The sequence below is a fragment of the Microtus ochrogaster genome, chromosome 8 (genome assembly GCF_000317375.1).
Source record: "Microtus ochrogaster isolate Prairie Vole_2 chromosome 8, MicOch1.0, whole genome shotgun sequence".
Lineage (NCBI taxonomy): Eukaryota > Metazoa > Chordata > Mammalia > Rodentia > Cricetidae > Microtus > Microtus ochrogaster.
In genome coordinates, this window is record NC_022015.1 from 47,645,089 (window position 1) to 47,656,183 (window position 11,095).

The following is an 11,095-nucleotide window of genomic DNA, read 5'->3' on the forward strand; positions in this document are numbered from 1 at the left end:
TTTGAGATCAGACCTTTGTCAGTTGCGGGGTTGGTGAAGATCTTCTCCCAGTCAGTGGGTTGCCTTTTTGTCTTAGTGACAGTGTCCTTTGCTTTGACCACCGACTGGTAGATTTAATTATTCATTTGTGTCTGTGTGTTTGTGTGTTGTGAGGCCAGAAGTTGGCACTAGCTAGTTTCCACCACTCTCTGCCTGTTCCTTTTGAGGAAGGCACCCTCCTGAGTCAGGGTTTGAATTTTTATCAGCTAGGCTGGAAACCAGAAAGCCCAGTGATCTTTCTATCTCTACCTATCTTGGAGCTGGGGTATAGGCACTGTTGGAGTAAATGGCTTGATACATGGGTGCTGGATCCTAATTGTGGTCCTCATGACTGGAGTGTACCTGCTCTGAGCTTCTGAGCCCTCTTTAAAGCCCCCATAAACTGGTCAATAAGCAAAGAATGACATGCTCCTATGAATTTCCTAAACACCACTTGACACACAAAAAGCCAGATGCAAAGACTATGCGCTATATGACTTAAGCCATACACGTCCTAGAAGGGGCAAGAACTATAAGAAATGGTTGTTGGGTACCTGGGAGAAGACAATGCAAGAAGCAGGGGGAGGGGAATGCTGTGAGTGAGAGGTTTCAGAAGCAGTGGTGTGCAGTCATGCAGCAATAAAGATTGTCAAAACTCACAGAATTTTTCTTATAAAAGTTAAGATTTTTATACTGAGAAAGCCAAGGTAGGCAGATCTCTGAGTTCGAGGCCAGTGAGCTGCAGGAGTCTCAGTGAGACCCCGCCTCAAAAATAAATAAACTAGCCAACCAACAACAACAAAAAAAGCAAAGTTTCTGCTTATTAATTTCATTTGATCTAGAGTTTCATCTGGAATCCCAGTTGGGATCCTTCTCTTTTGGAGCTTCTAATTTGTATAAGTTTTATATTCCCTTATCTGAACTTTTTCTTCTATTTGAGATAATTAGAGAGCTGTTTCCTGTGGTGTCATGTGGAGGACACAAAACATGTAGCACAATAAATTTCATGGAATTTCTACCAAGAATCAAGAGGTATTAAGAGCTAATGTATAAGTGAGCACATCAAAAATAGGCGTGTCAGGCGGTGGTGGCTCACGCCTTTAATTCCAGCACTTGGGAGAAAGAAGCAGGTGGATCTCTGAGTTCAAGGCCAGCTTGGTCTACGGAGTGAGTTCCAGGACAGCCAGGGCTGCACAGAGAAAAAAAAAATTGACATGTCATTTATACACCAGATAACAAAGAAGTGACTACAAATGTCCAAAAGATGACAAAGATTTCGAGAAGATGGAACACATGCTGAAAATTTTAAAAAATGGGGTATGGACATATTTTTCTTTTTGTACTTCAAAATTATGTGTACCAAGAAACAACCACTGAGCGTCACGGAGACAAAAGGGAAGGGACATGTCTCTGGTTACACTGCCTCAGGTTACAGGTCACTTACTGCCACTTGGCAGTCACCTGGCTTTTTGAGTAAAAGGATAGCCATGCAGCCTTCTATGCAGATCTTCCCTGGGAGAAAATGTGTATTTCCAGAAAACCAGAGAGAACTGCTCCCATCTCCTTAAAGACTATTGTTAGAAACCCGATTTAGGAAAAGAAACATTGTCAATATGTTTGGGATTCCCTCCAAAGTGGTAGCTGTTTCCTAAAGCTGCAGGGCTCAGAGGCTTGCATTTGGATTGTGTGGGTAGGTAAGTGGCTGACTTAGCAATATTTTCTAGAAAATCCACGGGCAGTAAAATCACCAAGTGCTCCTGTGCTTTTGCAAGAAAGAAAGGGGCAATCAAGTGGCACTCTTCAGCTGTCCCATGGTCAATAAGTAATTTCAGAGAGCTGGAAAGAAACCAAAGTCAACGGAGCCTCTTTTGGAAGATAGCTTAGCTTTTGAAAATATGCAAATACGCTTTGTTACTGGTGCAGTGAATGGCCGGCAATAAAGCCAATCTGCCTGTGAAGGCCTCTCATCCTGTCCTGTCGGAGTAGCTGTATGTTACCTGGTTTAACTTTCTGAACAGAGAGTTGATAGCCCCTAAACAGGACCCACATGACATCCTGTGCCTTATTTCTTTAATGGTATCTTCTAAAGAGGAGCACTTCCCCACAGTAATTGTCCCTCGCTAGAACCAGGGGGATAAAGTGAATGGAGATTCCACAATCCGCTGAACAACAGGGTTCATCTCACGAATTTATGGCTTAAAACTGGACATCACCAAGAACTTCTCGGGTCATTATGTGATTGACTTACACTCTTGTTTGGTTTGGTTTTTTAAGACAGAGTTTCTCTGTGTAACAGTCCTAGATGTCCTGGAACTAGAACTTGTGGACCAGGTTTGCTCCAGACTCATAGAGATCCTCTTGCCTCTGCTTCCCGAGTGCTGGATTAAAGGTGTGTGCCACCACCACCCGGGATTTTGCACTCTTAAAAGGGGGATGTTTGTAAGTTATCAAAAGGGACCAGCTGGAAGCAGGGACCAGAAGCTGTCTCAGATGCTATCGGGAATATTGGGGGGGGGGGAGAAATACAGTTAGAACGACTCCTTTCTTCTATGTTGCAGCCCTAACTTGAACTCTAATCAATCCATGGAGCTTACTATGCCATTTGAGGGCACCATAGGCAAGTTGTCCCAGACTATTCCTCTAAGAAGGAACTTGAAAGCAAGGCTCAAACAGTTTAGACAGGACATTGGGCTCACAGCCGCAGATCAAAACTTGCAAAGGAGATTTGAGGCCACTGACTTGCTTCCAAAATCTCAGTCAACTTTTAATTGTTCAGGGGTCAGTTCCTGGCTGGCTGGATTGGCAGGCCCAGTGTTCCTTCCTTGTGATCCTTTCTTGAAATCAGTCCCTTGCTGCTGATCACTTTCAGATCCCATTTGGAACAAAGAATAAATGCCAAGTAGAGATACTTGTAATATCACATTCAGACAACTGTTTCAAAGTTGAGATATGTATTTGCTTTGTCTGGGCATATATGGTCAGGCATTTTCCTGGCCTCTCCACTTTATAGATTTGTGATGTTCATTAATTTCATGGGAATCTAAAAGTCAAGGAATGAAAATGCAGCTAGACACACGTTGACATTCTGCCAAGAGCTGGTGGGGAACGAGACAGACAAAGATTTCTGCATCGGCTAACTGGGCATGTACATCAGTCTTACCTTGGCCTTCCTAAGCAGCAGCAGTTTAAATGGGATATATTCTGGTTTTGATTAAACATTTGGATAATTTTTGTCTTTTGGCATTAGCATTGTAATTAAAACTGCATTTCTTTTGTTTTTAGTAGAAAAAGTGAATGTAGCTTGTAGATTAGCTTGGCATTGCAGGGAGTATATTTTGTCTATAAAATATTCAGCTGCAAAACCCCGTTAAACAGATTCTAATAGGGTTTTTTTTCTTGGCCACCCCAGAAGTCTAATGCCCACTTTGCATACCTGTGCTGCGCCACCAGCAGACACAGATGACACCCCAACATTAGCAGTGTGGATAAGATGGTAACAACAGAGCCGGCGTGCTAAAAGCCAGAGTCGATTATCACCATGTCCAGATCTGCTTCTGCTATAGCCCAGAGAAGTCAGCTCTGTCATGATTGACTTCCTAATTGTGGGCTCAGTCAAATGAGAGGTGCAACTGGCACAAATTACACCCACTTATTAAGATGGTGCCCCAGCCTATGCTGGTGAATGGTTTTCAAACTAATTACTTTGGATGAAGCCCGCTAGAAGAGCCTGCCATCATGTGCAGCACATCAGGAAATAACTCATATAATTACCAGGAGATTTTTCCCCCCTCCTTTCATTTAAGAGTCTAGTCAATATATCACAGCTACAACAAGCTTCCAAGAAGGTGTGGCAGCCAAATAACAAGGCATTTTATGGGTACTGGAAACCGTGCGTTATAATTATTTCGAAGACTAAAATGGTGCTAATTTCAGAATCACGATCTACTATTCGAACAGTATTTATCACTACAGTTTAACATCAGCCTGCATTCTTGGAAGGGCTTTCTCTCCTCTTTTACTTTGTAAGTGCTTTGTCACAGTTTGGGGTAGAGGCTTATTGACAGCTCCAAGTTCTCACCGTGCTCAAGTATATCAGATTGTTTATGATATTGATATTTAAAACATGCTATTTGCTTCCTTCTTTTTCTTACTGAAAATGTTTAAGGAATGTTTTGGGGGAGGGGGAGCTGGTTTGGCAGTTAAGAGCACTTACTGCTCTCCCAAAGGACCTGAGTTAGGTGCCAGCACCCATGTTGGTTGGCTTACAATCACTTGTAATTCCGGCTCCAGGGGATCTAACACCTCTGACTTCTATGGGCATCTTAAACACACACACACACACACACACACACACACACACACAAAATTAAAAATTGTCAAAATAATGTTTTTTTGTTTTAAAAAGAACTGTTTTGGTATTAGTGTTAGAGAGGTTCTGAATATCTAAATGGAATTATCCCCCTTAAATGTCAAGTTCCAACAAGCATATTATGAAGTCCTTCATTAGCCCCTAAACACATCCCCTTTGATGGGTATCTGGGGTATGTAAAGTGCCTCCTCTTGCAGAAGGCTGACTCCATTATAGAGTACATGGTTCTTCAGGAGTCTGTTTTGCATTGTAAATACCTTTGCAAATTACTTGCATAGCATTGGGATGATACCACATTTAAGCAATTTTGTAACACAAAACTAAGAAAATCTGGGTGATCTTTTAAACTGGGGTTGACGGGTGGTCTATTGGTAGGCGGATCTAATCTCAGCTAGCTTATTAGAAATAGGGCTTCCTAGACCTCACCCTAGAACCACAGAATCAGCCCTGTGAGCAGGGCTCAGGCATCAGTGTTGGATAAGGCCCTGGCTGGGTGTCTGGAGAAGCACTCTCTGAGTAGGGTACCACTTGTTAAATGCTTCCAAGGTAGGCCCCAGTTTAAGGACATACTACACATCATCTTATTCAACACTTGCACCAAGCTTGGAAGGCAGAGAGTAATGCATCTATCTCACGAAAAAACTTACTTCTCTAGATTCAAACACAGACATCAGTGGTATCAAAGGAAAGCCAGCTCTGTCTTTCTCTGAGTGAAGGTAACAGGATCACTGCAAAAGTAGTATGTTACTGCGGGCCACAAATACATTTATACACCGTGATGTCTACCACTGTCAACAGTTTCCCATTGAACATTTAGGGAGGACAGTGACAAAAATATTCAAAGTATAATTACTACATTTTATCCAAAATCATTGGGTTTTGCAGGCTGCAAAATGTAACTTCTCTCTCCTTGAGACTATAATTAGAAGCAGAGATACGTTTCCATAATCAAATTTAGGAAGGGAGGCAAAGTTTCATCTTTCATTTTGAGGCCCAAAACTGGAACAAAGAACCAGCAAATTAAGCTAAGTCTAAAATGCAGTTTGATGGGAAGGGAGGTCTGGAGAGGAGCTGTCCATAATTCTAACAAGTCTAGTTGATGGAAGAATTTGGTGAGACAAGGTTCTATTCGGAAACTCTGTACACAGTACTGTACACAGTATTTGAAAGTGTTCTGTAGCACGAATAATAAAAACCCAGAGACAGATATTGGGGTTCAACCTGAAGATCAGAAAAGCAAAGCAGCCAGCCACCAACTCTTACCTCTATCTCATACCCAAAATGGTGAGATCCTGTCACCACGAATCCAGAAAACTCCACACCCCACACCCACACTGTACATTCCACTGAGTTCCTGTCTCTTCCTCCCTTATATTCCTCTCTCCATCCAGCCATATTGCTCCTGCCTCCACCTCCCTCGTGCTGGGATTAAAGGCATGTGATCCCAAGTGCTGGGGTCACCTTTGTGTGGACTCTGTTTCTCTTTTAGACAGATTCAATCTTGTGTAGCCCAGGGTAGCCTTGAACTAACAGAAATCTGTCTCCCAAATTTTGGGATTAAAGGTGTGCCACCACTCCCTGCCTGTATGGTTGACTAGTATGGCTACTTTGCCCTCTGATCTTTATTTATTAAAACACAAATAATATACCACTATAGTTTTCAAAGGGTCCCAGAACCAGCAGCTTCCCTTCAACCCTCCAGATTCTCTTTGAAGTAAGCCATGTGCTCTGAAGTCACAGTCTGGCTTTTGAGTAGGCAGGGGATAGTGGCCAAGAGGCAGGGATGGCAGGAGAAGAAGAGGTTAAGACACGGCCGTTTGTCCACCCCAGGACAGTTCTGCTGACCCGTGGCTCCAATCTACAAAATCACCAGTGGTGGCTTGCCAGGGGAGCCCGCTTGCTGGGCTAATGGGGCCCAAAGCTCAAACTGGCCTGGAGTTCTGCGTGCTGCTGAATGCCTTCCAGCACTTGGCACCTGCAGCTGCTTGGGTGAACCATTCTCCCAACAGCTGTTCACCACAGGAGCTGCCCATCAGTGGGGACAGGGAGGCACTGAGGGGCTCCAGACAACCCACACAGATGTGACTATACAGCAAGGGTTTTGTGGACACCAGACTGTCCAGGAACCACAGTGGTCAACGGCTAAGTGACTGGGAAGAAATTCCTCAGTGAATTGAGAGCCTGTGGGGAGGCTCACAGGACCACAACCTGGAGAGAGCCCCTTGGGTCTAAGCTGCTAGTAGCACTTTGGTTCTGTAGTGGGCTGTGAGGAAAACCTGGGCGGAGGGACTGCTTCAAAATCCTGAGTAAGCTGAGCACGGTGGCTCATTTGCCTTTAATCCGAGCACTCTGGAGGGACAGGCAGGTGGATCTGTGAGTTCAAGGCTCGCCTGGTTCTACATAAACACTTTCAGGCCAGCCAGGGCTACACAGTGAGAGCCTATCTCCAAAAACAAAAACAAAAGAAAACGGAACAAAACCAAACCAAACCGAAAACAACCAAACAAAAAACAAGACCAAAAACCATGGAGAGTTTTCCACAATGGCAGGCAGGTTAGTAAGCAGGCAGGGTGAACACGGATGAGATAGAAACCTCTGCCACCAGAGGAGTATGGGTGACCTCTAAGGGCCTGGCTAGAGAAACTTTGCTTCGAAATTATAATTCCTACTTTTTAAGTGTAATCTTTGCTTAGAATGATCCATTTTGCTTCCCTATTTTAATTAATTAATTAATTTTTGAGACGAGTCCTTGCTATGCAGTTGAGGCTGGCTTTGAACTCACAATTCTCTAGTCTCAGCCTTGCTAGCGTTGGTGTTAAAGGTAGGTACCACCACGCTCTGCTAAGGTTCGTCACATTCAAAACACAGGCTGGATGTCTGGGTGGCCACGACTCACTCTTCTCAGGAATAATTATGGGCACAGAGATACCTTCTAAATCCTGACAGAGTCACCTCTTCCTTGAGGCAGAGAATTGTCTTGGAGACCAACATGAAGGACACCAGGGGCACAGCGGAGCTTTTCTCCACTCCTCTCTACCCCTTTCTGTGCCTGTCCCCTGCCCCCCACTCTGTTCTTTACATTCTATGTTGGGCCTCTGCTCTAAATTCGGGCCAAGCAGATAGGTCGCAAGGTCTCCCAGCCAAAAGTCAGAAACTAAGAGACAGTGAGGAGGGATTTCCTGTAATAAAATGGAGTCCTTGGACTGTGTCAGGTGGAGAGAACGGTGGAAGAAACTGTCTTGCTTTAGCTGCCTAGGTAGGAGGGACGTTCCCAGGGTGTACAAGCATAGCAGAGGTGCCATGGGTGGCTTTGGGGCCAGGTGCACTATTTCACATTTAAAGGGCCAGCTACTCCGAAGAGTTTATGGGAAGCTGGTGACAATTGTAGAAGCTGGAGACGATCGTATTTCATCACAACTTTTCTGTTTCTCCAGCTCCCTCCAGGCTGCTCCTGCCTTCTGATGGCGCATGTCCTCAGGACTCAGGAGGAGATACGTAGAGAATAACTCCTTCAGGTCATGACACTGCCACAAACCTGAACAAGGGGGGCTGAGGTGAACCTTCTGAGTGCAGGTCAGAGATGCAGTTCTAGAGAAGTCTTGCAGTCAGCACTCTGCAAACAGCCCAGCAGATGTGGAGGAACACGTGTGCCCTGAAGCCAGCGACCCTGCAGGCCACCAGATGCCCGTGATGGCATCCACAGCCCATCAGCTGGTGGGTTTCCTCGGGGGAAGTCATGTTGTGGGATGTCAATAATAGATGGCCAAGAGCAGTAGGAACCAGGAGAGGGGGCTGGGTTTTCCCAGCAAGCAGCAACAAGCAGAGAGGCTGGCTTTCTGCAAGGCAAGGAGGAACTTGGGACCTAAGAGGTATGCATAGGTGAAGTCCCTTTGAGCTTCCCAGTGTTCACCAGGATACTCTTTCAAGTTAAACTCAGATGAATAATGACACAGAAAAGAGAGAAAGGAAAAAAAAAACAAAAAAAAAAACAAGTAAGCGAGGCCTGCCCTGGCTTTGGTAACAACAGCTGTGGAGGCCTCCATTAATCATGTACTGTTTGCTGGGCTGAAGCAGGTAGGGCAATTAGCTTGTAGGCAGCAGCTGAGGCCCTGTGTCCACAGCAGGGGGAGGGCACAGAGGGAGCGCCTCAGGGTCCGGTGCAGTGGGATCCTCACATCTCTTCCACGCACATACCGGCTCTGGCAAAGCTTTATTTCATTGTTAAAGTATTAAGTGCTCCTCCCCCACGGAGGGGTCCCCATGGCCAGAAGGAAGGTGGGTTTTATGAGAAGAACACACGACGTCCAAGCACAGAAATGGAACATACTTGAAGATCTGAGAGTCCACGCTCCCGTTTACCCTCATCTGCAAATGTTCCTGTCGCTTTTCCCTTAGCTGTCTCACAGTGAATGAGGCTCATTTGTGGAAAATGTCCTTAGCCAAGTAAATAGGGCTGCATCTCAGTGCTCTGCAAGTCCTTTCTAGAACAAAGAACAAACGGCCTTTGCCTGTTCTGCAGCACCCTTTCAGCACCCAACTATAGATGCCACCCTTCCCTGCCTATGGACGCTGGGGAGCTTCCCACCCTACTGAGAGAGAATGGCATCCAAGGGGGCCCACCCGATTGGTTCCCAGGATGAGAATACAGAGCAATGATATCTGTTTACCTAGAGCAACAGCAAGTATAGCTGCAGTCACCACCCTGGGAAGCAGAGGCCCTGAAGGTACCTGTTGGCCAAAAGCTGGGATCTGGTTCCCGAGGGGGAGGTCAGGTAGATGGCCAGGTCTCCCCTCCGAGGGTGTGTGATGGTGATGCGCACAACCACGTGCTCCAGGTAGTTGACATGATGGTTGGGATTATCCGAGCAGCCCGAGGCTTTGTAGATGGAGCGCACAGCACTGTTGGGGCGAATGGTCCTGGCAGGAGAGAGAGGCAGGGCGTGAACAAAACACGTGGCAGAAATAAGGTGAGCAGGCCTGGAGGCTTGAAATGAGAGTACAACACAGGCAGCAGCTGCTCACTGGATATTAAGGGACAGCACTGCCAGGCACCCAAATGACTGGGCCATCTAAAGGGAAAGATGCAAGTGATGGGGAGCCAAAGGTCTTTTGTCTGTAGTATGTGCTGGGTAAATAAATACTGATTAACTTTCCCCTCCCCTTCATTTTTGCTTTCTTACTCTGTGCCATGAAAGAGGTGAATGAGGAAAAATTTAAATCCAAACCAAATCAAACCAAACCATAACTTTGTTCCATTTTCAGTGCTTACTAACATAGTTCTACTGCTAACATAGGATTACAAGGCTGTATGTTCATCACCAACCAGAAACATAGTTCACAAAGTTTTCCTTCAGAGGCTTCTGAGGATAAAACCAAGAACTCCAGAAAGGCCCCTGAGATGAATGCGGTTCTTTGGATCAAGCACCTGGCAGTGACTTCACATAGCGCCGGTACTGCAAAGGCACTGAGTGCGTGCAGCTCACACTGGAGAATGAGCCCCACAGCTCTGAGGGATGTACAATAGCATTTGCTATCTATTTTACAAGACTCTCCAGAGAACTATGTGGGTGAATTTGAGGAACATAAAGACCTGAAGAATTCTTGCTCCATCAATCAAGGACACTGACAAGCAGGAAATGTAGGACAGCCCACTAATACAGGGCTTCCCCTGGAAGGATGGCTGGGTAGAACATTCTATCTCGATTTTATAACTACACTAGAAACTACAGAAGCGTCTGGCTTCCATGTTCAACAGCACTTGCGCTGGCCTTGTTCTGGGCATTGTCAGGCTGCTGGCAGGTAGCAAGCATTACTTGATTTGCCGGTCCGTGCTTTCCACACACACGTGCTGCTGAGGAACAGTTGTCCACTTCTCTGCCTCCATCACCATGGCTTCCGCATCCATCAGTCCAAATCCATAGAGATGGCTCACTGTGGAAGGCAAGAGGCAGGTCAGCTTTACTGTGGGCAGATCAACCACTACCCACATTGACTCACGGTGCCATTCAACAGAGACCCCAACGTAACCCGAGGCTATCCTGACTATCTTTCCAACAAGACTTGAAAAGTAAACCAAATAATCACAACATAATCGTTCATCGATTCTGCAATATTACTAGCAATATGACGGTCATTTATGACGTGTTCCCATATGGTAGACCCTAGTCTACATTTTATATTTAGTCCTCTCAACAATCCCAAGATGCCATCACTCGTGGATGGAGAAACGGAGGCACAGAGAGGTACGTGCCTAAGGAGACCAGTGAGTCAGCGGTTGAGCTGTATTCCAACCCATACGATTTCGATGCAAGATTTTACTGATAACCACTTGTATTAAAAATGATGACATTATTGATTTTATGAGATAAAATTACTAATAGCTTTAAAGGAAAGTGATAATGTACACAATTTCTCAGTGTAAGTAGAGCTCACATGCGAGAAATAGCAATTTTCTGACATATCTAGTAATTAGGTTAAATACCCCCAAAGGCATGAATTATTATCTTTCTTTTAGCATATAAAAATGCACTCAATTATATGCATAAAATATTTGGAAGCTTCTAGACTTTTATACCAGCTTCTTGTCTTCAAAGCCTCCATTAGTTTTCAATTAAACTATGAGCTGATCTAGACCTGCATTTGATGTAGCGGTCTCCAAAAAGATCAAATACAGAATTATTTTACTGATGGTACAGCAAAACCTACATA

The 11,095-nt window shown here is 45.1% G+C and overlaps 1 protein-coding gene across 2 annotated transcripts in view; it reads right to left on the bottom strand.

Moving 5' to 3' along the window:
- Pcsk5 (proprotein convertase subtilisin/kexin type 5) overlaps nucleotides 1-11,095 on the bottom strand; it is a 418,822-nt gene that overhangs the window by 150,984 nt on the left and 256,743 nt on the right. For both annotated transcript variants that reach the window (XM_005352026.3, XM_005352027.3), the window contains exons 11-12: nucleotides 10,201-10,318; nucleotides 9,116-9,304 (exon numbers count right to left, since the gene is read on the bottom strand). In XM_005352026.3, the coding sequence (XP_005352083.1) occupies nucleotides 9,116-9,304; nucleotides 10,201-10,318 (307 nt within the window). The remainder of the gene's footprint in view (nucleotides 1-9,115; nucleotides 9,305-10,200; nucleotides 10,319-11,095) is intronic.